Source organism: Lissotriton helveticus, chromosome 8 (genome assembly GCF_964261635.1).
Source record: "Lissotriton helveticus chromosome 8, aLisHel1.1, whole genome shotgun sequence".
In the NCBI taxonomy this organism is placed as follows: Eukaryota; Metazoa; Chordata; class Amphibia; order Caudata; family Salamandridae; genus Lissotriton; species Lissotriton helveticus.
The window spans coordinates 81887446-81914597 of NC_136069.1; the positions used below are offsets into that span (position 1 = coordinate 81887446).

General features: G+C 46.1%; 1 protein-coding gene across 7 annotated transcripts in view; it reads left to right on the plus strand.

The window, feature by feature from the left end:
- Positions 1–27152, plus strand: part of SPICE1 (spindle and centriole associated protein 1) — a 591766-nt gene that overhangs the window by 395619 nt on the left and 168995 nt on the right. For all 7 annotated transcript variants that reach the window (XR_013599733.1, XM_078656677.1, XM_078656679.1 and 4 more), the window contains one exon: positions 18254–18744. Coding sequence is in view for 6 of the 7 variants with exons in the window: in XM_078656677.1 (XP_078512803.1) it covers positions 18254–18744 (491 nt within the window). In the remaining variant the exon portion in view is untranslated. The remainder of the gene's footprint in view (positions 1–18253; positions 18745–27152) is intronic.

The following is a 27152-nucleotide window of genomic DNA, read 5'->3' on the forward strand; positions in this document are numbered from 1 at the left end:
TTGGTTACTTCCATTAGAAATGAGGTTGAGTCCAGAGTAGAATCTTAACCTCTCTCTCTCCTTTTGGTTTGATTGAATGCTTCTTTGTGCACCACCTCACCTGATGAATTGATTCTAGTATTCAAGACTTTTTGCCTATCCTTCTCAACCTCTATTCGATTGGAGCTGCCTGGTTTGATTTCAGTTTTGGCTGCAAGAACACTGGTCCAATTAAGAGATTGGCACCATGGCACCCATTCACATTCTATATAACTTCAGGAATCACCACCTCAAAAAGACAGAGCCACAGGACACCCCAGCAGTACCACGGCGAACGTGTGTGAAATGCTTTGCCAGTATTTTTAAATCCTTAAGTCATTCTAGTCTAATATATGTAATATATAGTGTAATCTTACGCAGACACAAAATTCCCCACTAGGACCACAATGAGGTATTGGTCTTTGATGTTATTGTCTCTTTCAAGCCTTTTACTTATGCGAAGCCTCTTATACACCCTGTAAGAGGCTCAATAGTAGGGTAGAGAGTGGGCATGACTGACGTGTGACCACTCCCTTGAAAAGACCCTGGTCAATGGTTCTCCATATAAGATGTAATTGAATGCCAAAAAGCGAGGATCAATAACCTGGAGAAGAAATCCTGTACTATGCTACTGTCCTAAGGGTGTGTATCAATGGGCACTGTATCTCAATTCCAAGTATTTCAAAATGCATCTACGTGCCTGACCACCCTCTTCGTTTGCCAAGACTTCGTTTTTTTTCACTCAAATAAGGAAGCATACCTACACACATACATACAGGAGCTCTCAGTCCGCTCCCTTCTCCCATTTGTCCCTTGCAGTGCCACTCAGTTTGCTTCTGCCCACTACAGCATGGAGTAGTGGGCCATCCCACTTCAGCCATTGGCTCCTCTTCGTGAGTGACAGTATTTCGCCTCTGCACAATGTGCATGTGTGCCAAGAAAGTGGCGCTCCTCAGTGACCGCTGGAATTTGTGGGACAGTGTGTTGCTTTAAAGATTTCCCCTCGTATAATCCATTTTAACCTTTCGAAGGAGGGCACAGCAGCTCACCCGACAGTGACTGCCACAGGCCCTCGTTATATTCGCGTCGAAGTTCCCAATTGAAAATAGTGGCCATAGTGTCGCACGTTGTTTCACGACACTTTTCTTTCAGACTAGTTCTATTTTGTAAACATTCCAGATAGCAGAGGGCAGCCTAGCATCAGCTGCTTGCAGTGAGCGCTGGATGCCCCTTCGCCTCACCAGTGTGTTGGACCAAGAAGTGCCGACGGCGGTAAACCTTGGGTGGCTGGCTGTGTTAACTTACTGCTGTTTGCATTGGCATCACTGAACTGAAATATTTTGTTTGTTTTGTCCCAAGTAGAAATCAGTGGAGAAGTGTGGCTCACTGGTTAGAAGCGGCAGACCCTGAAGCAGAGATCGGCCCGGGACCAGGGTTTAATTCCCGACGCGGCAGGGTCTTGGGTCAATGTCCGCGGACTCCATAATTCTCGCCGAGGTGACTACGCTAACCATGGGTCCCACTCTGCAACTCTGGGCAATAGCTTGCTTAATCTCCACAACGGCCCCATCAGCGCCGGGGATGCCTGGCTTCACCTTGGAGGTTCCCAAGAGGGACCATCTCACAGGGAAAGCCAGGACGGGTTCCCCAGCGGTATACAGCGCCAGGACACTCCGAGATAGAGTAACAATGCGCTTTACAAGTATACTTACCATTGCATGGGTTACAATATTTGAGCAGTGCCATCATTTTAAATCTGTGAAGTCCAAATGTTGCAGGTTTTATTTACAGGTTCATTAAAATGCACCAACGTAAATTAGGTGTTGACCTTTCCCCATTCTGCTGCCTCATTACAGATTGAGGCTTGAAGTGACAATATTAAAAATCTTTTAAAATTGACAGCAACACTTTTTTGAATATCTTTGTACTGGGCTTTGCCATACAATAATTTTCCAGCCCTTCCAATCAGAGTTGAGATATTTCTCTTGGAAATGGCCACCGTGTGAAAAATGTTTAAAATGCCTGATAGAATCAATCCATACATTACAATGCATTATAAATCAGTCCAAGCCCTTCCTGTCCAAATTACTTCAATAAAACCCCTACATACAGCAGACATGACACATATCCAATAATTTGTCATATGAAGGTTAAAAACAAGACTGAAAGCCATGAAGGCATACAATAAAAAGATGCCTGAGACCGACCCTCCATAGCCCGCCTTCTAGTTAGTGAACGGCTTAAGCATGCAGCGGAAAAGCAAATGACATGGTCGCTAGGGAGCTGCAAATAAACACAAAGCTGGTCGAACTTGCTAAACATTGTGACCGCTTAAAACTCGAATAATAAGATCCCTCCTTGCTTTTTCATAATGCTTGCAAGGCACCTCAAAGTGCTCAGTATCTTGTGGAGACTCGAGATCGTAGCATCAAGGGTCTAGATCTTACATTTCACCCTGAGGTTTAGGGACTGATAATGCCAAATGTAATAGGTTTCCCCTGAACCTAGTAAGTAGGAAGCAATGATTATTTGTTGCAACAGTGAGCTAAGGCTCCATAAAAAGAACTGTTTTTTAAACCTCACTTCCAGACTGAGGTTTTGAGGATTCTAAGCTTTCCTGGTCAGGTCTCATTAGAAAATGTGTTTTAACCCATGCCTAGTCACTGTTCACCAAAGAGACCCTTGAATAGGGAACATTCTACTATCCCCAGATATCACTGCCTAAGGCCATCATGATAAAGGAGCCATCATGATAAAGGACTTGTTCAAATAAATGGACAGGTCCAAACCTACCATAAAAGAAACAAATGAATAGAGAAGAGTTTGAAGTCCAACAGAGGTTCTTGCTAGGAGAACAGCATCATCCTCGTTGGGCAAAGCATGTATAGGTCTTTTCTCTGAGTGGACAGGCCTCCACTGCACTGCAGCCATCGCCGGCACCGATATAAGGCTTTGGAGTGGATTTCGGTTCTCGTTCCGGCAACAAGTCAGCAGCTCAAGGCCAGGCCTCCCTTGATGCTGAAAACATCTTCGTTGCCCACCAGCAGGTCTGCATCAAAGCACAGTTAGAGCCGAAACAAGAGGGGCCATCACATGTCTTTTGGGCTAAAACTAGGTTCGGTGTTAAAAGCTACTTCAGAGTTGAAACACACGTCGATGGTTAAAGAAACTTTGGAACTGAAACAAGAGTTGATATCTTAAGGGAATTCAAAAAGTTAACGGCCAACAGAGCTCAGTCACCCATACACAGCAGACTCATAACCAGGAGCTTCTGATCATCCTTCCGGAGGAACTGGACTCTTGAAGCGGCACCTGTTTATCCATCCCCACACAGACAAGATTATTGGTAAACCTCCACCTCAAGTCAGCAGACTCTTTCCTCGCAAGAGACAGTTTACATTCAAGGAATAGTTAACACTGGAGCCACCATGGCCTTTGACGCTGAATAAGAGACATGGCAGGATACCAGCCCTTTACCCCTAACACCTACTCAACCAAGGCTAGAATTGTCACACCACGGGTTGACAAGAAGTATAAAGCTTCATCCTGTGACCCACTACATATTACAGGGCAACTCCCACCCGACTCCATGTGGGTACATTCTGCACGTAAGAGGGCAAAGGCCATGGGCACAGGGGATGCCCCACCCCAGATTTAAAAAAGTTAACAATTGGATGCTGCTGGGAAAATGGTTGCAGCTCAGTCAGCAACCCACTGGCATATTACTAATTTGGTAGGTCTGTTTGTGAGACATGACCGCGCCAAAAGCGTTAAATTGGGGAGCTTATACAACACCTACAAAAACAGTATAAACAAAGGGCTCAGGAGATTGTGTCAAAGTGGCAGACAATCTCTAATACTTCTATCAGATGTGCTCTTCACGTGGCAGACACCACCACTCAGGGAGTAAACTCTAGCATTCTTATCAGAAGACACACATGGCTTCGTATCTCTGCCTTTAAGCCAGAAGTTCAACAGCATCTCATCAACCTGCCATTGGATGAAGAACATCTATTCGACCCTCAAGTTGATCAGATGTTTGAGAAAATCCAACAAGACATATCCGTGTATATAACCAAGGTGATGAGACCCGTACAGTTGCCATCCCCTCAGATGTCTTTTCACCACACACATTTTGGTGATGGTTCCAAAACCACTTCCCCATATGCGCCCACCTTCTATCAGAGTCACATAGGTATTATTTGTCAATTAATTTTTAAGTGAGCACAAGTAGTTGCTATGAACACAGAAGGAGAAGAGGGAGACAATAATTGTTAATGTTAATGAAATTTGTACAGCGCAAGAATACCCTCTGGTGTCTAGGTGCTTCCGGAATAACATACTGTGCTATGTACTACTACTGCTGAAAGAGCCAGGTCTTCAACTGTTTCCTAAATTCCAGATGGGGGGGAATTTTTCTAAGATGTAACGGCAGGGAGTTCCATTCCTTAATGGTGTTAAAGGGTAAGACTCCCCCCCCCCCCTTCCCCACCCACCAAATTCATCTTTTTGATACTAACTGTCTGTATCAAATATGCATTAGCTGATCACAGAGCTCTGTTTGGGGAATACCATCTAAACTGATCCTCTAAGAATTTCGGCCCTTCTTTGTGTAATGCCTTGTGTGCCATGCATTGAGTCTTAAATTGTATCTGCTGGCAGACTGGCAGCCAGTGGAGTTCTTGCAGTGCTGATCTAACAGACTGATATTTTGGAATGTCCAAAATCAGTCTTGCAACCTCGTTTTGCACTGCTTGTAACTTCCTAAGGAGGGTGGATTGCACTTTAATGTACAGTCCATTACAATAGTCCAGTTTAGACAAGACTAAGGAAATTACTAATGACTTTCTGCAAGGTTTGGGAATGAAACGCAGAATGTTCCTAATAGTCTTGATCATAAAAAATAAAGAAGACCCAACCTTAGAGACTTGAGCTTTTAAACTAAGCCTTTCATCTATAATAACCCCAAGATTTTTTGCTTTATCTACCGGTGTAAGGGGGTGGGGGTTAGGGGGGGGAGGGGGGAGAGCAAGATTTTCTGGCCACCAAGCTGGGGACCAAGGAGGAAAGAGGTTTCCGAATATAATCACTTCTGTTTGGCTTGAGTTCAATTTCAAGCAATGAGTGCTCATCCAGTGGATTAAGGACAGCATACAGTTATGAACTTTTAATGAATGATTAATGTCCTTATCCACTGTCGAGATCACCAGCTGGGTGCCGTCAGAATAGGATGTCGGAATCAGGTTAAAGCTTCTTATCAGTGGTGCTAATTCCGCTACATAGATGTTAAAAAGTGTAGGGCTCAATGATGAGCCCTGCAGAACGCCACATGGGAGAGAAAAAGGTGCTGATTTAAATTTGCCCAAAGGAACAGATAGGGTCCTCTCCGATAAGAACGATGTCAACGGGTCAAGGGCTTAACCTCCTATCCCAATTTCTTGTAGATGATGAACCAGAAGAGAATGATCTACTGTATCAAATGCAGCGGATAGGTCCAGCAGCACCAAGGCTGCTGACCCACCGCTGTCCAGCGAAGAGCGGATTTCTTCTGTAGTCTTAGTGAAAGCTGACTGGCTGTGATCTACAATCTGATTGGTTACAATAAAAGTAGAAAGTTCTGCATTCATGATCTTATCAATTATCTTGGCCGGAAGTGGGATTCTTGAAATAGGTCAGTAGTTAGCTGTCTCAGATGCATCCAGATTGTTTTTTTTATTAGAAGAGGCTGGATACAAGCCTGCTTCCGCATAGAGGGAAAAGATCCTTGTTCTATCATCTGATTGAATATTTTGAATAGATGGGGAACCAATAAGATTGCAAATATTCTGTAGAATATTGGGAGGGCAAGGATCTTCCGGAGAACCTGACTTAGCCATAGAGATTAATTTAGTGATTTGCATAGGAGAGGTCAGGGAGAAGTTAAAAAAATAAGTATATTCACTGATATCTTGTACATATTTTTTACCATCTGGTGTAGAATGAGTAAACTGATCATAGATTTGATCTACCTTTGATCTAAAAGAGAGAGCTAAAGCATCACAAAATTCTTGATTAAAATTAGTAGAGTCATCTTTTTTAATTGTGGTTGTTTTTCATGGTGCAAAATAATTCTTTACTGGAACCACTGGCATTTTCTATCTTTGCTGTGTAGTAGAGAGTTTTCTCTCCAATCAGCTTTTTTTTAAAATCTGATATCATGGATTTGTATCTGTTTTGTTCTAAAAGTTCGTAATTTTTACGCAAGATCCTTTCGCAGAGACAAAGAAAAACGTTTTTGTATAAGATGCCATATATTTAAAGGTAAAGAAAGCCCTGTGTTACATTAAATGACATGTAACCTGTGTTATACTGTGCACAAATGCTTGTGAAATGGTGAATGGTGCAAGTGACACATGAGGAAGTATGTACAGCGGGCAGGGGGCGCACAACAAAACAAATTATACACAAGGTGTATTCGCAGTAATACCCATACAGTGAATACAGCATGATTTGACTGGGTAAACACAAGGGAGGCGCTGTAAATTTAGTTGTAAAAAGTCAATGGTGTTTCAGCCTGTATGCAATGTTAAGCCATCATCCGGACCAGGTTCAGAGATAATTGCATAACAGTGTGGCAGAGAGCGAATCGCGGTGGAGACGGAGTGGTCTCAGGGGGAGGAATGAGGGGATCCAGAGTAGTACACAAATTTGGGTCCACTGGATGTGATAGGTCCAGGTGGGAAAACTGCGATGAGGGCTGCGGAAGGATAGGAAACATCAGAGTATATCCATTGGATGGTAGAGCATTCCTGTTGAGAAGGTCCGATTACTGCAGGCTGACCTGGGCGCATGGAGTACGGTCCTCAGGTGGGGAGAGCTCGGACGAAGCAGCGGTAGGATTAGAGACGTCACGGCCCGTCCATTGGGATGGTTCAGGGCTGGGAAATTGGTGACGAGCATGGGGGATAACCGCATTGGGTTCAGTTGAGTGCACTTAATAGTGATAAGTATGTTTGGGTGGTCAGTGTATGGGGATTCATGGTGGGCATATTGTCGATTTTAGATTCAACTGCTTATTCAGAACATTTTCCATATCTAGCCTTCCATGCAGGTATCGCCCTACATGCGGATCAGCCTGAGAGTATGTGCCTCTGCTTTAGTCCTGGTCAGTGGTACATGAAGCCAGGTACGGACCTCAGGAGGGGTGGGGGATTTCCACACCATGGCAATGTTTCATTTGTATAGAATAAAGGCTAGATCAATGAAACAATGCAAGTGTTTGTCTCACTTTGCTTGCAACTGCAAACCCAATAAACAAGATTCAGGACAAGGGGTGAGGGGGTGTATGGACAGTTCTGCCACCAATAAAGTTGCCTCTGTTCTGTCCACGTGTGTGACAGTGGGACATATGTCCATACCATGTGTATGAAGTCAGCGTTTGTAACCTGCAACACGGGCATTCCTGAGAGCTGGTTGGGAACATGTGCTGGATGCGGAGTGGGGAGAGGTAAGTGTAGTGTATGTAAGAGAACAAGGTCCAATTAAACCTGGGATTACGGGAGATGTCTTTAGTTAGTCGCGGGTTTATCCTGTATCAGTTAGAGGATGGTGTAGCACTGCGTCCCATCTGACACGTGCCTTCATGGTGTGAGCAAGATGAGTAGCGTTAAGGGAAGAATACAAGAGTGTGACAGCGTGGCGTGTGGAGTCAGATGTCAAAAATAAGGACAGAACCTGGAATGGTGCAGTTCGGACTCTCTGATGCCCCAGGTCTCATGTACGACCCAATGTAGTATATGATGGGATACAAAGAGTCCTTCCTGCAGGTCATACGTCTTGGTCAGTTCCGAGAATAGCATAAACTTTCCTTAGTTATAAATGTCCCTTGTTTGGTTAACAGCAACATCAATCCATGGGCGTGAGACAACTCGCCTCTGTGTCCGGCGTAATAGAGGCAAATCCCAAATGGAATAGAGGGTGAATATGGTGGTGTAGGGGCCCATAGGATGCAAATAGCGATACCAGCAAGTGCGGGCCACTGTCATTAATTGGTTCACACGTAAGGTGAATAATGGGGTTGGATATCCAAGTATAAAGTGTAGTTCCCTGGAGGATTGTGTGAATGAGTGAGGGTTCTGGGTGCACTTGGGCTCTCAGCCTGGACATAGGCCACTGGTGATGTGCCGCGGCGTAGTGCATTTCAAAATTGGGAGCTCCTAACCCTTCATCTGCTGTAGAGTCAACATAGCCATCCGCTGGCGGGCAGAGCACCAACGCAATTCCAGTATTAAACCATCTAAGTCACGGAAGAAGGATCTAGGTAGCACAAGCGGTAGAGATGAGAAATAATACAGCAGACGGGGTAATTTTTACATTTTAGAAATCTCGAACTAGCCCAGCGGGGACAGCGGGAGTGAACTCCAATAAGGGGAGCGAGCGGCGTGTGGAACCAGTTGCCTTATCCAGGTTGCCGTCACGGAGATCACAGTCAGAGTGATAAAGTTGTATGCCTGGATACTTGAAGGTATGGTTGCACCATCGTAGGCGTGAATCCGGGTGGGAGACAACAAATAGTGCTTATAAACAACTAGCGCATAGGGGTTACTTGAGGTTGTGCTGGACCACAGTAAATCCAACATTTTGGATGACTGCGATGAAGGGCTGGCTGGCTACAGGACTCGGGCAGGTCCTGTTAAAGAAGAAGCTTGGCTGCGCAAGTGTCAATGCATCGGTTCAGATCTGCGCAGATGACAAAAGTGTCATCAATTACCCCTTACAATGAAGGCACAGCGTGGTCGCCGAGCCACACTGTCCATAGTTATCGAGCCTGATAACCGTCCTGGCTGGCTCAGAAGCGGTCGCTCCCTGGCATTGGTATCGTAGCGCTTCACTGCTTGTGCTCTGCAGACATCGTAGCGCTTCCCTGCTCTTGATTGAGATTAAACTTAGCTGCAATCAGGATAGCGCTTCACTGCTCTTGCTTTTAAATTAAGTAATTGTACTCTGCGAACATCGTAGCGCTTCACTGCTCCTGGCTGCCCACTTTGCATATTTTGATTTGTGATTGGATTGCTCGTAGCGCTGACTGTAAAGCTAGCATTGTTTACATTTGCAAAGCCCTGCTTGTGTTGTTTTCGTCTTCGCTTTTTTGCTGCCACCATTTTGTTGTTCCGCCTCCCAGCCCCTCTCTCCACCCCGCTCCCGCCTCCCAGCTGACCCCCCTCCCACTGATAGTACAGGAAGGACACACCTAACCCTGCGCTGTGACCGTCCTGGCTGGCTCAGAAGCGGTCGCTCCCTGGCATTGGTATCGTAGCGCTTCACTGCTTGTGCTCTGCAGACATCGTAGCGCTTCCCTGCTCTTGATTGAGATTAAACTTAGCTGCAATCAGGATAGCGCTTCACTGCTCTTGCTTTTAAATTAAGTAATTGTACTCTGCTAACATCGTAGCGCTTCACTGCTCCTGGCTGCCCACTTTGCATATTTTGATTTGTGATTGGATTGCTCGTAGCGCTGACTGTAAAGCTAGCATTGTTTACATTTGCAAAGCCCTGCTTGTGTTGTTTTCGTCTTCGCTTTTTTGCTGCCACCATTTTGTTGTTCCGCCTCCCAGCCCCTCTCTCCACCCCGCTCCCGCCTCCCAGCTGACCCCCCCCTCACCCCTCCCCCCTCCTCCACCATCCATATATGACAGATGCCTTCACGCGCAGCGTTCACGTGCCCCATGCGTGCCGAAGGTGCGCCAAAGGTAAGCCCGTCTAAGCCCGTCCGCGCCTAGACCACGCCCAGCGCCAGACCCCCTGGTCCTCGCAAAACCCACTCCGCCCGCATAACATACTACGTCGCCACCCTCCTAGCCCTCAACCCCGGACGCACCCCACAATGCTGCGTAGCTACCCCTGGACACACCCACGGACCATTCGCCTGCCACTCCTGCAAATATACCAGCATCAAGATCCATACCATTTCCAATAACCCCAAACACAGCCTGACTCGAACCACCTGAAGTGCATCCTGCTGAACACCCGCTCGGTCCACAGACACGCCACCGAACTCTGGGACCTACTCGACACTGCTTCACCTGACATCGCCTTCCTTACAGAAACATGGATGAACGCATCATCAACACCCGACATCGCCATAGCTATCCCGGACACGTACAAGATCATCCGAAAAGACCGCACCAAGCAAACAGGAGGAGGCATCGCCATCGTCCATAAGAACACCATCAAAATCACGACCAGCCTCGACGACAACCTTACTTCCGCCGAACACCTCCACTTCCAGATCCACACCGACCCTAGAACCACTCTCAGAGGCACCCTCATCTGCAGGCCTCCAGGTACCCGTAAACAATTCAGCGAAGACATCACTGACTTCATCAGTCCACAAGCCCTCGCCTCCGAGAACTACATCCTACTGGGAGACCTCAACTTTCACCTGGAAAGGAAAAACGACAGCAACACCTCCACCCTTCTCGACAACCTGGCCAATCTCGGTCTCAAACAACTTGTTGACACCCCCACCCATATAGCCGGACATACGCTCGACCCAATCTTCACCTCCAGCAAGCACATCTCCTTCGATCGCACCACAACTCTCCATTGGTCGGACCACAGTTGTGTTCACTTCAGCTACAAAACCACCTCGACCCACAACCCCCCACAACCTATTCCTCGAAGAAACTGGAACAAAATCACCACCGACCAACTCTTCACATCGCTCAACCAAAACCCACCCGCCCTCTCATCGGACCCAAACCAAGCTGCCACCAAATTCAAACAATGGATCACTCACAGCGCTGACGAATTAGCACCCTTGAAAAACCATCACACCAAACAGGACAGCAAAAAGGCCCCCTGGTTCAACGATGACCTTAAGAAATCCAAGAAGCTATGCCGTACTCTCGAGAAAACATGGAGAAAAAACCCAACAACCGACAACATGACCACCTTCAAGGCAGCCACCCGCAAACACCACCAACTAAATCGATCCACCAAGAAATCAGCATTCAAGAATCGACTCGACAACAACGCCCATAACAGCAAGGAACTATTCAACATCGTCAAAGAATTCACCAATCCCACCACAGCCTCAAACGACATCACTCCCTCCCAAGACCTCTGCGATTCGTTATCCTCCTTCTTCTACAACAAAATTGCCGACATACATAACAGCTTCAAAAACATTACCAACGAACAATCCTCTCCGCCCCCCTCCGAACCTAAACCGCCCTCTAACAACCTCAGCGCCTGGAACCCAATCACCACTGAAGACACCTTCCGCCTAATGAACTCCATCCACTCTGGCTCGCCAACCGACCCCTGTCCCCACCACATCTTCAACAAAGCAGACTCCCTCATCGCACCCCATCTCCGTGATGTCATCAACTGCTCCATCAACTCTGCTACCTTCCCAGAAAGCTGGAAACACGTCGAAGTCAGCGCCCTCCTGAAGAAACCCACAGCAGACCCCTCTGAACTTAAAAACTATCGCCCCATATCCCTCGTCCCATTCCCTGCCAAAGTCATTGAAAAAGCCGTCAATAGCCAGCTCGCTGCCTTCCTTGAATCCAACAATTCCCTCGATCCCTCACAGTCAGGCTTTCGAGCCAAACACAGCACCGAGACCGCCCTCATCGCAGCTACAGACGACATCCGAACACTACTGGACAACGGAGAAACAGTGGCCCTCATTCTACTCGACCTCTCCGCCGCCTTCGACACTGTCTGTCACAGCACCCTCATACAACGCCTCAACAACATCGGCATACAAGGAAAAGCCTTGGACTGGATCATCTCGTTCCTAGCTGGGAGAACTCAGAGTCCGACTTCCCCCATTCAAATCAGAGGCCACCGAAGGCATCTGCGGCGTACCTCAAGGTTCTTCACTCAGTCCCACCCTCTTCAACGTTTACATGAGTCCACTCGCATCCATCGCGCGTCAACACAACCTTAACATCATCTCCTACGCTGACGACACCCAGCTGATCCTTTCCCTCACCAAAGACCCTAACACCGCCAAAACGAATCTTCATGAAGGCATGAAAGAAGTAGCCGTATGGATGAAAAACAGCCGCCTAAAACTTAACTCAGACAAAACGGAAGTGCTCATCCTAGGATCATCCCCCTCTGCCTGGGACGACTCATGGTGGCCTTCGGCTCTGGGCACAGCACCCATACCCACAGACCATGCACGTAACCTTGGCTTCATCCTAGACTCCGCACTCTCGATGACCAGACAAGTCAACGCCGTCTCTTCCTCCTGCTTCAACGTACTCCGTATGCACAAAAAAATCTTCCGCTGGATCCCCTCCGAGACAAGAAAGACTGTCACCCACGCACTTGTCACAAGTCGACTAGATTACGGAAACACCCTCTACGCCGGAATCACAACCAAATTACAAAAAAAACTCCAACGCATCCAAAACGCATCAGCGAGACTCATTTTAGACATCCCTCGCCAAGATCACATTACCGGCCATCTGAAAGACCTCCACTGGCTTCCCGTCAACAAGAGAATAACATTCCGTCTCCTCACCCACGCACACAAGGCCCTCTACAATCTAGGTCCCGAATGCCTCAACACTTGTCTGTCCTTCTACACACCCACCCGCCAACTGAGATCCTCCAATCAAGCCCTCGCCGCAGTTCCGCGTATCCAAAGATCCACCATGGGAGGCAGATCCTTCTCCTACTTAGCGGCCAAGACCTGGAACTCGCTCCCCACTCACCTCCGCCTTACACAGAATCACATCTCCTTCAGAAAAGAACTCAAAACCTGGCTATTCGATATTTAATGAACCCCCCCCCCAAGCGCCTTGAGACCCTCCGGGTGAGTAGTGCGCTATATAAATACTTGAACTTGAGCCTCGCAGTCTGTCGAAGCGATGACGTTGATCAGCTCCTGTGTCAAAAGTCAGTGCATCGGTTATGATCAGCGCAGTTGTCACTTCATCCCATTTGATGGTTCTGTACAGCAGAAGTCATCTTTCAAGGACCCCAACTGGATAGGCACCACTTGCCAGGGCAGGACTCACAGAAGGCAGAGTCCAGGTGATGTTGGAGAGTTGAACGAAGTCTTTGATGGCCCTGAGACTTCAGAACAGGGGTCAAGTCGGCAAGCCCTTGGAGTCACTCAGAGTACAAGTGAGATTGGTCCAGTGCTTGTCCTCAGCAAAGCAGAAATCAGCAGGCCAGCACAGCAAATCAGAAAATCAGTACTTTTAGAGCAGCAGTCAAACAGAGTGGCAATCCTTGTAGCACAGCAGTCTTTGCTCCTGGTAGAGTTCTTCACAGGTCAAATAGGGTATTGTCTTGGTAGGGTCAGAGGCGTAGTACTTCTACCTAGTTGTGCCTTTGAAGTGGGGTGACTTCAAAGAAGGCAGTTTAGGTGCACAGGTACAGACTATCAATTGGGTAATCAGCCCTTTGTGTGGGAAACAGGACACTGCCTATTCATGTGTAAGTGTCGGTTCTCGCCTCTCTTCCCGCCCAGGAAGTGATATCTGTCGCACATACCCTTGCTGTGTTTGTTGCTCTCTAGAGGGAATGCACAATGTGTAGCTGTCACCCACCCCAGGTGTGTATTGGAGGCAGGTTGCAAGGCACACAGAGCAGTAAGAGCAGAGAAATGTCCACTTTCTAAAAGTGGAATTTAGTAATGCCAAATCCACCTTTACCAGGAAAAAGGGTGTATCATTACCATTTCAAAGATATGAAACGCGATTCAGCTACTACTTTCTAATCAGGAATTACAGCTTAAGTGTATCAAGGAGTTATCAATGCTAGCCTATGAGAGGAGTAGGCATCACAGTAGTGGAAAATGAATTTGAGTGTTTGTCAGTACTAGGACATGCATATCTTGCTAGTACATGCCCTACCTTTTACCTACACAGCACCATGCCCTTAAAGCTACCTAGGACCTACCTTAGGGGTGATCTATGTGTCATAAAAGGGGAATTTAAGGTTTGGCAAGTGATTTTAAATGCCCAGTCGAAGCACCAGTAAACTGCACACCCAGGCCTTGCAATGGCAGGCCTGAGACAGGTTTGAAAGGCTACTTGAGGGGGTGGCACAATCAGTGCTGAAGGTCCACTAGTAGCATGTAGTTTACAGGACCTGAGTATATGGTATACCACTTTACAAGGGACTTACAAGTAAACTAAATGTGCCAATTGCGTGTACATCAATGTTACCATGTTTAGGGTAGAAACGCATGCACTTTAGCACTGGTAAAGTTCTCAGAGTCCTAAGGCCAACAAAAAGATAAAGCAAAACGAGGATTATGCCCCCTATTGTGCAGTCCGAGTTAGAGGCAATAGCAGGGACATAGTAGAACTTGTTTCTGTCTAAATGTAACATTTTCGAAGTGTACCAAGTTTCTTGTAGGCAGATAAAATTGACATGCTTTACGAAGGAGAGCCATATCTTGTTGTTGGCTTTACTAGATAGCCCACATTGCTCCAGCTCATGGCTTTAAGATTGAAGGCAATCATCAGAGCATACAACTGCACTTCCTTTAGTTGGAGCTAATGAGTCCGGTTTCTGGTCTGCATCAAGTCAGTTACAGTTATCCCTATAATTCAGCTAGCTGCTAAAACCTGTTAAAAGAGCTTACTGCAAGGTTAACAGGGGCCTCACTCTCCATCGTGTTTGTAGTTTAGCTATGTCCTTGTTAAAAATATGCGTGGTAAAGGCACAGCATTGTAAAAACCTTGTTGTAAAGGCTGATTCCCACTGTCCCCCTCTCTCTTTAACTCCCCTTTTCTGCAATCACCTCGCCACTCTGCAACTTCCCCACCCTCTCCTGTAATCCCCCATTATTGGCTTTGGCCCTGCCGGATGCTTTGAAAATAGAACTGGCTTTGTCAAGACTGTAGTGGTGGCCGCCATCTTGATAGTATAGAAAAAAACGTTATGTCTAAATACAACTTAACAGCCATCATAAAAGTTTAGAAAATCAGTTGCTGCATACTTTCAGGTAGGTCACCGCATTGTGTGGCACAATGCAGTGGATATCTTAGAAGTATAGAAAATTATGTCTAATACTTTCAAGAAGGACCCAGCATTGCATATGTTACTGTTGGAAATTGCTTTTTTTGCAGGGCTATCTCCAAACTTTTTGCTTCTTCTATTTTTTCCTGACTTGCTGTTGTTGGTTTTAGGACCCTTTACCACTGTTGATCAGTGCTAAAAGTGCATATGCTCTCTGGGTAAACTTTGTTATGGATTGGTGTTTCCATGATTGGATATTTGAGTTACTTGTTAGTCCTTAGTAAAGTGCACTGAGTGTGCCAGGACCTGTAAATCAAATGCTACTAGTGGACCTGCAGCACTGATTGTGCCACCCACGTGAGTAGCCTTAAAAAGGTAACTCAGATCTGCCATTGCAGAGTCTGCATGCAGTTGGTAATTGCCATGTCGTCTTGGCCAGTGCACACACTTGCCGGTCCCTAACCTTACCTTTTCTTAAACGTCAGGCACCCCTAAGGTAGGCCCAAGGTACCCCTGTTCGCAGGTTGCAGTGTATGCGAAAGGTAGGACATGCCCTGGTGTGTGTCGCAAGTCCTGATAGTGAATTACAGCCTATTTCGTTTTTCACTATTGCAAGGCTACCTGTTCCCCATCAGACAGAATGGGAAGTTTGTTTATAACATCTTATAGACAAAACTGGCCCGTCAATCAGGTAAGAAAATAAAATGTAGTGTGCCTGAACTCAGAATCTAACAATGCATCTTTTAGTAAAGGTGATTTTTACATTCTGTGTTTGAAAATACCACTTTTAGGAAGTAGGTATTTTCTTGCTCCGTCATCCCGTGTGCCTCTGCTGGGATGTGGATTGCCTGTCTGGGTTTTGAATGACAGATGGCTAGGAAGCAAGTGTGGCTCCCAATAGTCTAGGTAGGTCGGGAAAGGGCTGAATAGACCCAGCTGCGATGGGGGAAGAGGGAGGAGATTTCCTTGCACCACAAAGGGCCTGGTCTGCCTCTGACAATGCCGTGTCCACCCCATGCCAGGAAATCACACCTGAGAAGGCAGAATCGGTTCTGGCTAGGCAGACACCCTATGCCTAGAGGATCAAAGGATTTTTGGATACAAATATTGGGGCCCAGACCCCTGAACTTTCGAACTCTTTTGGATCAAGAAGACTGACAAGAAGAAGAGCTGGAGAAGCTGTGAGGAGGATCTACCACTTTGCTGCGTGCTTTGCTGTGTTGGGCTGCAGTGACTGCTTCTGTCTTGGGCAGGGAAAGGACTGGACTGAACTTTCTGTAATATGCTTTGTGAGTTTCTCCAAGGGCTTGAGGCAGACCTTGCGCCCTGTTCAAGAAGTCTCAGGAACAACAAAGACTTTAAGCTCTTCTGCCCGCAGCACTAGGGACTGTGTGTTTTGTGCTGTAACAGAGGAAAATCAACTCGACAAAGTCTACAATGCCGCTGCCAACTCTGTGTCCTAACGGCACCGCAGAGGGTACCGCCGCAACGCCACACCGTGACCCTGGTCTCACCGACTACGCCATCACCGAGCCGCTGCTCGTACCGTGACCTGTCAGCACTCCGCACCGCCTCGCTACGACGCCTTGGCACCACAGAGGGCAACGCTGCACCGCGACCCTGGTCTCATCGACGACACCATCTGCCGCCGCCACTGAGCCATTGCTCACACCGCGACCTGTGGCACTGTACTCCACACCTCCTCGCTTCACGATGATGCCTTGGTATCCCTGACGCCGCCGCTCCACAACAGAATCTACGCCGTTGCTTGCACCGTGGTTGGAGGGCACCACTCGTAAAGTTACACGATGCACCGCCCTCATCCCACACCGTAGCCTTGGCCTTCCGACGCCAGTGCCATCGACTCCAGTTCGTCAGCCGACAACAGCGCTTCAGCAACGACGCCGCAGCTGCTTGCAACGTGACATGCTAGCACCGTCTTCATCTCGCACCGCGACCCTGGTCTCACCGACGACGCCATCTGACTCCGCCACCGAGCCGCTGCCCGCACGACGACCGGTGAGCACTTCACGCCGCACCGCTGCATTTCGGACCACAGCACCCTGACGCCAGCCGACGCCAGCGCTCCTGACTCGAGCACAGAGGAGTTCGACCTGCAACTCGTGTGACTTCGAGGGCCCCGACGACTCCTGCACCAATCTCCGAAACCGACGCCTGCAGACGCAGTGCTTTCGGAAGCTCAATGAGAGGTCGCCGGCGCCCTGCTTTTCTAAAAGGTACTGTTTGCGGGTCTTGTGACGCCGCGGTCATCCAGAACTGTTTGGATTTGTTTGCTCATGACGCAGTTATAGCGCCGGATGGAGCTATCAACATCAAGGAACTGTTTTTAAAGCGTATTTTGATAACTGTGGAATTTTAAGTACTGTATTGTGGATTTTTATCGTTTTTGGTCTGGTCTTGAGTATATAAAAATATTGGATATTTTTCTAAACTGGTGTGGTGTCCTTTTGTAGTGCTTACACTGTATTACTGTTGGTTACGTGCAAATGCTTTATACACTGCCTCCAAGATCAGCCTAGCTGCTCGTGCCAAGCTACCAAGGGGATGAGCTGGGGTTATTTTAGGAGTGTAACTCCCTTATCCTGACTAGAGTGGTGGTTTCTTCCTGGCTTTGGCACATGCCCTAACCTGCCAAAAATCCAATTTCTAACAGTTTCATTGTGTCACGCACAGTGGCGGCCATATTGAGGCATGAACACATTATTTGGTATACTTTCCAGATGTCCAGCACATTTCCTAAAGCATAGTGGCAGCCATCTTGAAAGGATAAGTAATACAAGGGCAGCCTTTGCTGTTGGCTTTGCTAAAGCCAATGCATCCAGCATTGGCCCTACCAATAACTGCCGCCACAAATCACTTGCAAAGTAAGACTGATTGGCTTTTTCAATGTTTGCTGCTGTTTGCTCTACATTTAGCATAATATATTTGTCTGTGCAATAAGGCATCCAGTACAATAGATGTTAACAGTTGTGACCTTGACTGCACTGTGCAGGTTTATTTCTACAATGCTGGCATTTTGTAGCTAGTGGATCATGTATATTTATTGCAAGACAGTAGCAATGGGACAGTTTCTTAGCCCTGACTTTCTCTCTCACTGTTTTTAGGTAGAGATAACCCTGTCTCAAATATGTGATTGCTATTTGGTTTGCTTGTCATACCTGATCAAGAAAAGGTATTTCTTATGCTCCTGTTATTGTGTCCTGTCATTACTTATTGTGTTAACTTCTTCCTTGCACAGTTCGAGTCCATCCCTCGCTGGCTGTCACCAAACCTTCAAATAGGATGGAAACATTGGAGAATCAGGAAATGAAGGCCCCTCCCGGTGATGCCAGAACAAAGATAGATGAAAGCCGCATGTTAGCTGAGCCATGGAGTTTTATACCCATGCCGGGGGATATAAAGAACACCAATGCAACCCCACGGTCTGTTAGCATGCCTCCCACAAAACAGCAGTGGGGCCCCTTGTGTGGAGATGGACCAGAAGCTGGAGTTGTAGACAGCTCAAAGGGTGATGGGAAAAGCCCTTTTTCTGTAGGGAAACTATGTGATGAAGAACTTGTGAATAAGATTGCCAATTTAACTATGCAAAACTCCATCCTGAAAGCCCAGCTAATGAAAAGCAAAGTTGACACTCCCACCCCGGAGGTGAAGGATGGGCAACAACAGTTAATTTTTGTACGTGAAACTAATGACACACCTATTAGCCCAGGTCCATGCCCTGATCCAAAGGTAATGTGCTACTTCTCTTATGTTTTACATAATTTATTTCCAGGATGTAATGGCAGGCTTTGTCTTCTCATGTTATCACAAGTTTTACATAGAGAAGAGTTTTGTGTTACTTTATCTGTGTTCTCTTCCATTAATGGAGTCTGTCTGGGCCTCCACAAAAGATGCTTTCTAAAATTATTGTACTTCTTGACCACAGGTTGAAGCATCCTAATTTGTGCGTTCTTTGCCATCCATGACTTCCTCAATAGTTCTCGGTCTCCCTCCCCTTCTTTCACACATTTTCACAAAGCCCCTCAGCCCAGGCTTGCCAATCCTGTCCGTTTTCTCCTGTTTGTCTGCACAAACCTGAACATCTCTAGAAGGAAACCTTCTCTTCCAGTGATCTGAATATTTTATTTTGCTTTTTACACAGAGTATGACCTCGCAGTTCAACTCACCAAAATATTTCTGAAGGATACTTCTAATTACAGAATCCTCAATGTCGAATACTTCCCAAGTGCCAGACTGGCTCCTCCCCGGAAGTGATGGAGCAGAGCCTCATTTAAGCACCTTCCTTCTGCGCCTTCTGTGGTGAATCCGGAGCTTGGCTCCTAAATTTGTTGGTCTTTTGAAATCAAATTCTAGTTTGCTAATCAAGGATAGCCTCACGTAAAATTATAGGTTTCAAAGTTTGCTGCAACTGCAGAAAACAAATGTCTGTGACTGATCCACATGAGGTTTGTCTCTGGTGTCTGTGCTCGGGCCACAGCTCGAAGTTGTGCAATAAATGTGCCCTTGTGCACCCAAAGGCGATCCGGGACCTGAAGACCAATCTGTATGTCTCTGAACATAAAAAGATGTTGAGGTGTGGCGGCAGACTTGATGCGGTTCCTGGAGCCAGTTGGTCAAGTTCACACTTAATGTCCTCTGGTATGTCCAAGCGAAAACCTAAAAAAGCTAAGCTAAACTTAAGCCCATCCCGCCACTTTGAACCTAAAGAGAAGGCTCAAGGGCATCCTAATGTGAGTTGTTCACTCTAGAGGTCTTCGGTTGCGTTTCCGATCCCTCAGCTGTTCCCAGTGTGTCCCGGCCCATATGTGATGCTGCAGTAGATTGAAGTCTTGAAGGGGGATATGCTGTACATGCTTAGCCCCCAATGAACTGAAAGAGGTCCCCAGTTGGGCCACTGGTAACAGACCCTTCCTCTGCACTTATGACCCTTTGGGACCCCGACTCCAGTAGAGGCTTTCCTACTGGCACCCAACACTGCTTCAGGCCCTTCCACTTTGACGCTGGCACCAGAAGAGGATCCACTGCTGGTTCCAATTTCTGACACCATATCGACTTCATCTCAACTGATGTCACACTACGAGATAAATGAGAAACCTGTCATCCAATATCCTGATTCTGATCTGGTGCCCCTATCAGGGTGGATGTGCCGGCAGAGGCACCCTTATCTTTTTGGCTCTGACTCTGAACAAGGGAACTTCAGGATGGGGATGGAGGTTTTCTCCCCCCATCATCACACACACACACACAGTAACTTTTACATGAGAAGTGTGGCTCAATGGTTAGAGCGGCAGACCCTGACGCAGAGGTCTACCCTGGGACCAGGGTTCAATTTCCCGCCTCGGCGGGTCTTGAGCTCAAAAATTCCACGGACCTGATAATTCTCGCCTCGGTGCCTATTCCAATCATGGAGTCCCACTCTGCAACTTTGGGCAATAGCTTGCTTAATCTCCACAACGGCCCCCACAACGCTAAGGATGCCTGGCCTCCACCTTGGGGGTGCCCAGGAGTGGACACCTCACAGGGAAAGCCAGGATGGGTTCCACAGCGGTATTCGTACAAGCGCCTTAAGACCCTTGCGGGTGAGTAGTGCGCTATACAAGTATCAATTTACATTTTACATTTTACATGGATCTAGACTAGGCCAGTAGGCATGACTCCTCCCGTGAGGTAGAATTTGACTCACCATTTGGACCAACAACAAACAAAAGTGTCTCCTTTGCAGTTCAGGTCCTATATTTACAGCTGCACTCATTCAGGACCAACGCAAACGTCCTTACAAAAAATGTTCTGCATGGCCCGTCAAGTCTGAGCCTTTGCTCCCTTTTAATCAGGCCCTCACTGTTACCTTGAGGGCCATTTAATTTAAAACCTATTCCTGCTCAACAGTGAATACGCAGGTGGCAGGCTTTACAGACTGGCACCTGGTGATCCAGATTTTCTTACTGAACAACCTACTCCAAAAGAGTATTGTGATTCAGGCTTCAACCAGTAATGTTAATCCCAGTTCATTCCGCAGGAGTGCATGAACCCACTGTGGTTGGTTTTATGGCTACCCTTTGTGGCCTAAAAAGTGTTTTAAAAAGAAAAGACTCAAAGACATGGTAATGGTTGATTTGGGAAAAAAAAGGCTTTATTGAAAATATTTTGTGATTTATTTTACCAAACATTGTAATGTGTGTATTTAGTAAGTATAATTCGAGTATAGTTATTGGTGACTTTTTGACAAAGTTGAAAGGTCTGTTTTAAATGTATTGAAAGCCAATAGGCTTGCCTTTTAACCCCTTCCATGTTCATGACGAGCCCAGCTCGTCATAATGCACAGTGGAGCTGTGCATCATGACGAGCTGGGCTTGTCATAACGGCCGCGGCACTCCCACGTGCAATTGATTCCCCGACTGTGCGGGAGAATCAATCAGTGGGCGGAGGGAGGATCAATCAGTGGGCGGAGTCGTGACGAGCCCAGCTCGTCATGAGCACAGCTCCACTGTGCCTCCTGACGAGCTGGACTCGTCACGAGCATCGCAGCGCCACGGCCTCCCCCTCTCCCCGCGCCGTGGGGGAATTACCCCCACGGCCAAGAGGTTACATTTTCGAGTACTAACCCTTTGACAAAGCCAGTAGGTCTGCCTTAAAATGGTCGAAGACCACATCCCTTTTTACAACACTCTGCAAGCGTGCCTACTGGCACACTGCTGGTGGGACTATGAGGTTCCCTTGTGTCCTGAGGACTTCAATACTAAAGTGGACTTCATCCTTCAAGCAGCAGTGCGCCAGCAGGTGCGTTCGCAAAGTGGTGGAGAAAGAGGGCGTGGCCTGCGAACACCTCTCAGCAGTCCCGCTCTGTGGCGCTTACTGGAGGTAACAGGTAGGCTAGTTGGCCCCTAAGGACCCCCAGGAGCAAAGGGAAAGTCATCCCCCAACCAAGAGCGCGCCAGGAGGCGCGTTTGCAGAGTGGTGGACAAAGGGGGATGTGGCCTGATATTAGAACTCAGCAATCCTGCTGTGTGGAACTTACTGGAGGTAATAGGAAGGGGAGTTGGCCCCCCAAGGACGTCCTCTGGGGCCAACTAACCCTCCTGTTACCTCCAGTTAGTCCCAAACAGTGGAACTGCTGAGAGGTTTTCAGAGGCCAGGTCCCCCTTTATCCACCACTCTACAAACACGTCTCCTGGTGCACTACTGGTTGGGGGATGAAATCCACTTTACTCGTGAGGGACCTTGGTGGCCAAGAAGCCCCACTACACAGCGGAATTCCTGAGTGCTGTTTGGAGGCCCAGCCCCCCTTTCGCCACCAACCTGCAAAAGTGACTGCTAGTTAAAAAAAAGAAATGAAAATATATATATTACATTCTTAAACTTTTTTATAACACTCAGTCACTGCATGATGTCATCAGTGATGTTATCAGAGATGTCATGAGTGATTTTCCTGATCATGTCATGAGTGATGTAATATGTAATGTCATCAGCAGGGCATTGCGGGAGCGTAAATTATAGTTAGCTCAGCCAACTATAACGGCTACATTTCTCTGGTTTTGCCAGCCTAACTATAACGTTCCTCTAACTTGTGTTTTTTTCTGTGAATATCTAAGGTTTTTTAAATGCTAATTCCTAACTATAACTTCCCTTAAACATGTGTTTATATATATATATATATATATATATATATATATATATATATATATATATATATATATATATATATATATAGCTTCCACCAAAGTGCGCTTGCACTCTGAAAGGTCACTCTTGACACCCCCGCTATCCAGCTCGCTTGCCTTGAGACAGCCAAAATGCCCTTTCTCCCGTTATACTTCTGATTCCCAACGCGTTTCAAAGCAACTCCGCTTCTTCCTCAGGGGACAAACACACGAGCACGCTTGAGGCTCACTTTCACGTTTCACCTTTATTTCAGTAGAAACACCGCCCTCAGTGGGTGGGGCTTAGCGTTATGCACCATCAAGCATGATGGTATACGTAGTCCATAGGTGAGCGCCCATTTACATATTCCTTCAGTAGGTGTCAAAAAACCAAACGCGTTTCGGCGTTCCCTGACGCCTTGTTCGCTGGTATTCTGTGTGCAAATACCCTCCTCTTTTTTAAAAAAAACGTAAACCTTCGTGATTGGTCATGGATTCACAGTAGATATAAACGACATACTTAAAGCTTTTGTTGCTCCGGCAAAATTAAATAGAGAAAAAACAGATCCCAACTATTAAGATGCTGCCTGTTCAATTTCTAAGTGCACATATATACATTGTTATTTTGTGTGTAAACCTGTAAGCAGACAAAACAAATAACTTTTTTTGTTTTTACATCAGTGTAGAGGAGAGAGATACATTGTCTGATTTTCCCCTACTATACCAAATGTGTTGAATTGTCTGTGCTTAAACTGTCATACATTGCTGCATTTTCTGTGCTTAGTCGTTTAACTACTCATGTGTCCATGATATCCACCTGTATAAGTGCTAAGTGCAACAATTTAAAAAAACTTTTCTTGCCGAAGTTCAATGATCACATCTCCCAGCCGGGAGTGTTATCACAAGTTTGTATGTGAGCTTCGATAATATAATTTTTAACAGAGGGGGAGTCAAGGGAAAGAAGGCAGAGAACGGATGGTTCCTGGATTACTAATCCCAATCATGCCATTTTGTATTAACGTTTCTGCCCATACCTTAATTTAGAATTTACATTTCAACATCACACCATTTCCTTTTTCTATTTGAGATCCTTATAACCAAGTTAGTATTCGTGACCTTTAAAGTCGGTACTATCTTTTCCTGTGTATTGTTTATAGTTCAAATAAGTAGTCTGATACCATTCATTGATTGCACAGTACCCTATCAACTAGGTACACCGCATAAACAATGGATAAATAAACAGATTTAAACCCATTGCTACAAATATAGGAGGTTTTCTTTACATTTCAAAATACTAAAAATCGAATGCTATATGTTCTATTTTTGTTCGTGACAAATCAACATATGCAAATGATCCTGTGTGGTTATAAATGTCTACAGTATCTCTGAATTATCCTAGGAAGTGGTGTAGGTCTTCGCAAATATTTAAGCCTCGTGGACTCTTGGTTTCTAATTCCACTATGTAACTGGTTTCTAACCGACGGAGTTGTTTTTCCCTATCTCCACCCCTTTTATTACTAGGGATATGATCTATTACGAAATAGCTGAGTACATTGAGGTTACCTCCATGTTCAGCTTTTACGTGCCTAGCATCAGGGTATGTAGGGTCTGAATTTACCGAGGCCCTTAGGTGCTGTAAAATCCTTGCCTGTACCGGAAGCTTGGTGCTCCCGACATATCTTAATCCGCATTCACAAGTTAAAATATACACCGCATACTCAGTTTTGCAAGTATAATGCCCTTTGATTTTAATGGGCCGATCTGAGAATGCGTTGGTGTTTGTTGTGGTGTTAGAGCCAAATTTACAGGCTCGGCAAGAAAAGCATTTGAAAAAGCCATTTCGGGAGGAAAGGCAGTTATCTTTATTGAAAATCTCTGGACTGGTTTTCACCAAGTCAGATTTCATAGAATGGGCCTTACGAAAGGTGAATTTAGGCTTATTCACGTAAATATCTTTCAGGATGCCATCAGTCATTAATGTTGGCCATTCTTTATTCACAATCATTCTAATGATCTTAGATTGCCTGCTGTAGGTCGATATGAATCTACACGTTTTATTGGAACTATCTTTCTCTTCATTTGTATTCATCGTAGGGAAAGTTCCTTAAATGTTATTGTCTGCCCTAGGTTGTAGAAGGGTTTCTCTTTTAATTAGGGCGACTTTTCCCAGGGTAGCTGCCAGATTTTTCTCATTATAGCCCCTCTCTAACAATTTGTTTGGTTAAAGTAAGAGCTTCCTCACATGCAAGTTCCGTACTACATGTTCTCTTTACCCTGAGAAATTTGCCGTAGGGTAGGCTAGCTATGGTGTGGCTAGGCTAGGGTGAAAACTACTCGCATGAAGCAGGGTATTTCCTGCTGTAGGTTTCTGGAACAAACTTGTCTCTATTTGCCCTGCCCTGATATTGACCTGAATGTCGAGGAAACTAATGGTGGTTGCATTTATATGGTGTGTGAATATATATATATATATATATATATATACACACACACACACACCGTCCTCCTGAAGCCGAGACCCAAAGGCGGCACAGGTGCACGTCTTGGTAGAGGAGCCCCATCAAAATTCATAACACTTCTGGTATTGCAGCTGCAATGTGCGGAACTAGCCCTCCTTTCGAGTTCAATCATAAATACTGCTGAATCTTATGTTTTAATCCATAAACCTGTACAAACCCTACGTGTTTCAGCGTCAAGCACGCCTTGATCACTAGTTGAACATTGCAAGCACTCACCCCCAGTAAACTGATCAGGGTTTAATCCATCATCATTCTTTAGCTCACTCTGCCACCCCAGTTAAGACATGGTTGAATGCAAATCAGTCTGACCCTGTGCCTCATTGGAACAGTCCAGCCCGAACTGCCAAGCCATGTCTTCCCTGGACTGGAAACTAGCATCCTGGGACCGGTTTCGGGCTCACAGACCTCATCTGCCAGGCTATCTTGAATCCAGTGGCAAAGTGAGCAAGGGATCCATGTCTGGGCATACCCTGCCAACTTGGGGCGAACAAAGCAAAACCAAAGAGGATTATGGACGGAGTGTTGAACATTGCAAGCACTCACCCCCAGTCAACTGATCTGGGTTTAATCCATCACCATTCTTTAGCTCACTCCCCCACCCCAGTTCAGACATGGCTATATGCAAATCAGTCTGACCCTGTGCATCATGGGAACAGTCCAACTCGAACTGCCTAGCAATGTCTTCCCTGGACCGGAAACAAGCATCCTGGGACCGGTTTCGGCTTACAGCCCTCATCAGCCAGGCTATCTTGAATCCAGTGGCAAAGTGAGCAAGGGACCCACGTCTGGGCATACCCTGCTAACTTAGGACGAACAAAGCAGAACCAAAGGAGATGATGGATGGAGTCACTGGTTCGGCAGGTTTAGAAACAGAAACATTTAAAGGTGAATATGCAACATAGAAAAGGGACACTTGCCAGCAAACATTTTGTGGTTACAGAGAAAATGGCAGACATCTTGCAGTGTGTAAAATACGTCACACTCAGTGTATAGAATCTTGCCTGCATGCAAAGAGAGGGCAATATATGGGTAACTAGTATAGTTACATAGCCATTAATCAAGCGTATGATTACATTGAAATCTCATACTGCAATGTTAACAGACCAAGAAGTGAACTAAAATTATAATGAAATAGTTTGCCTAAGAAAATAAGACAAAAACTCCCTTGTGTACAATCATATCATATACTAGTGATACTTCCAAGATCAGGGAGTGCCCCCTCATAATTATACCAATATTTATCGCCCCAATGGGTTAATTCTGTTTTGGCATACGGCTATGATCACCTGTTCCAGAGTTATCACAGAACTTAAAAACGAATTGAGGAATGCAGCTCAACATTATAGGTAAAAATATATTCATAAACAATTCAGCCCCAGTGGGCAAATGAACGTTCATGTAAGAAACCTTGTACAGAGCAACAGCATGATAATACTGTTCATAATCAGGTACAATTCAGCCTCAGTGGGCAAATGCGTGTAACCATAGGTAACTCCGCATAGGCCCTAAAATGAAATATTCAACCTTAGGGTAAAGTAATCAACATGATCTCTGATAATGTAATGTCCTACTCAGAAGCTTTTTGAGGTCACATCCTGCAGCCTTCCAAGACTTGTGGAAGGGAGATGGTCCGCGCCAGTCATTGCTGCTGTGCTCGCTGTTGTACTGCATACTGTCCGCCGTCTGACTGCAGGTCCGATGTGAAACAAACAGAGCACATAAACCTGTTAAAACCAATATTTGCAGAATTAGTTGAAAGACAATTTATGGAAAAGTTGGTACAATAATTTCAAAATAGTTAATATCATGTTAACGCAAAGGAATGATCGATATGATGAAAGGAGTAGGAAGCTATCTGTCTAAGCCTTTTTTAAAAGGCTTATGTGTCCTGTTCATGGTGATTATTTTACCCTAAGTTTGAATATTCCATTTTTAGGTCAAGCGTAAGCATACGGCCTCTTGTATACTTTAGTATACTTCT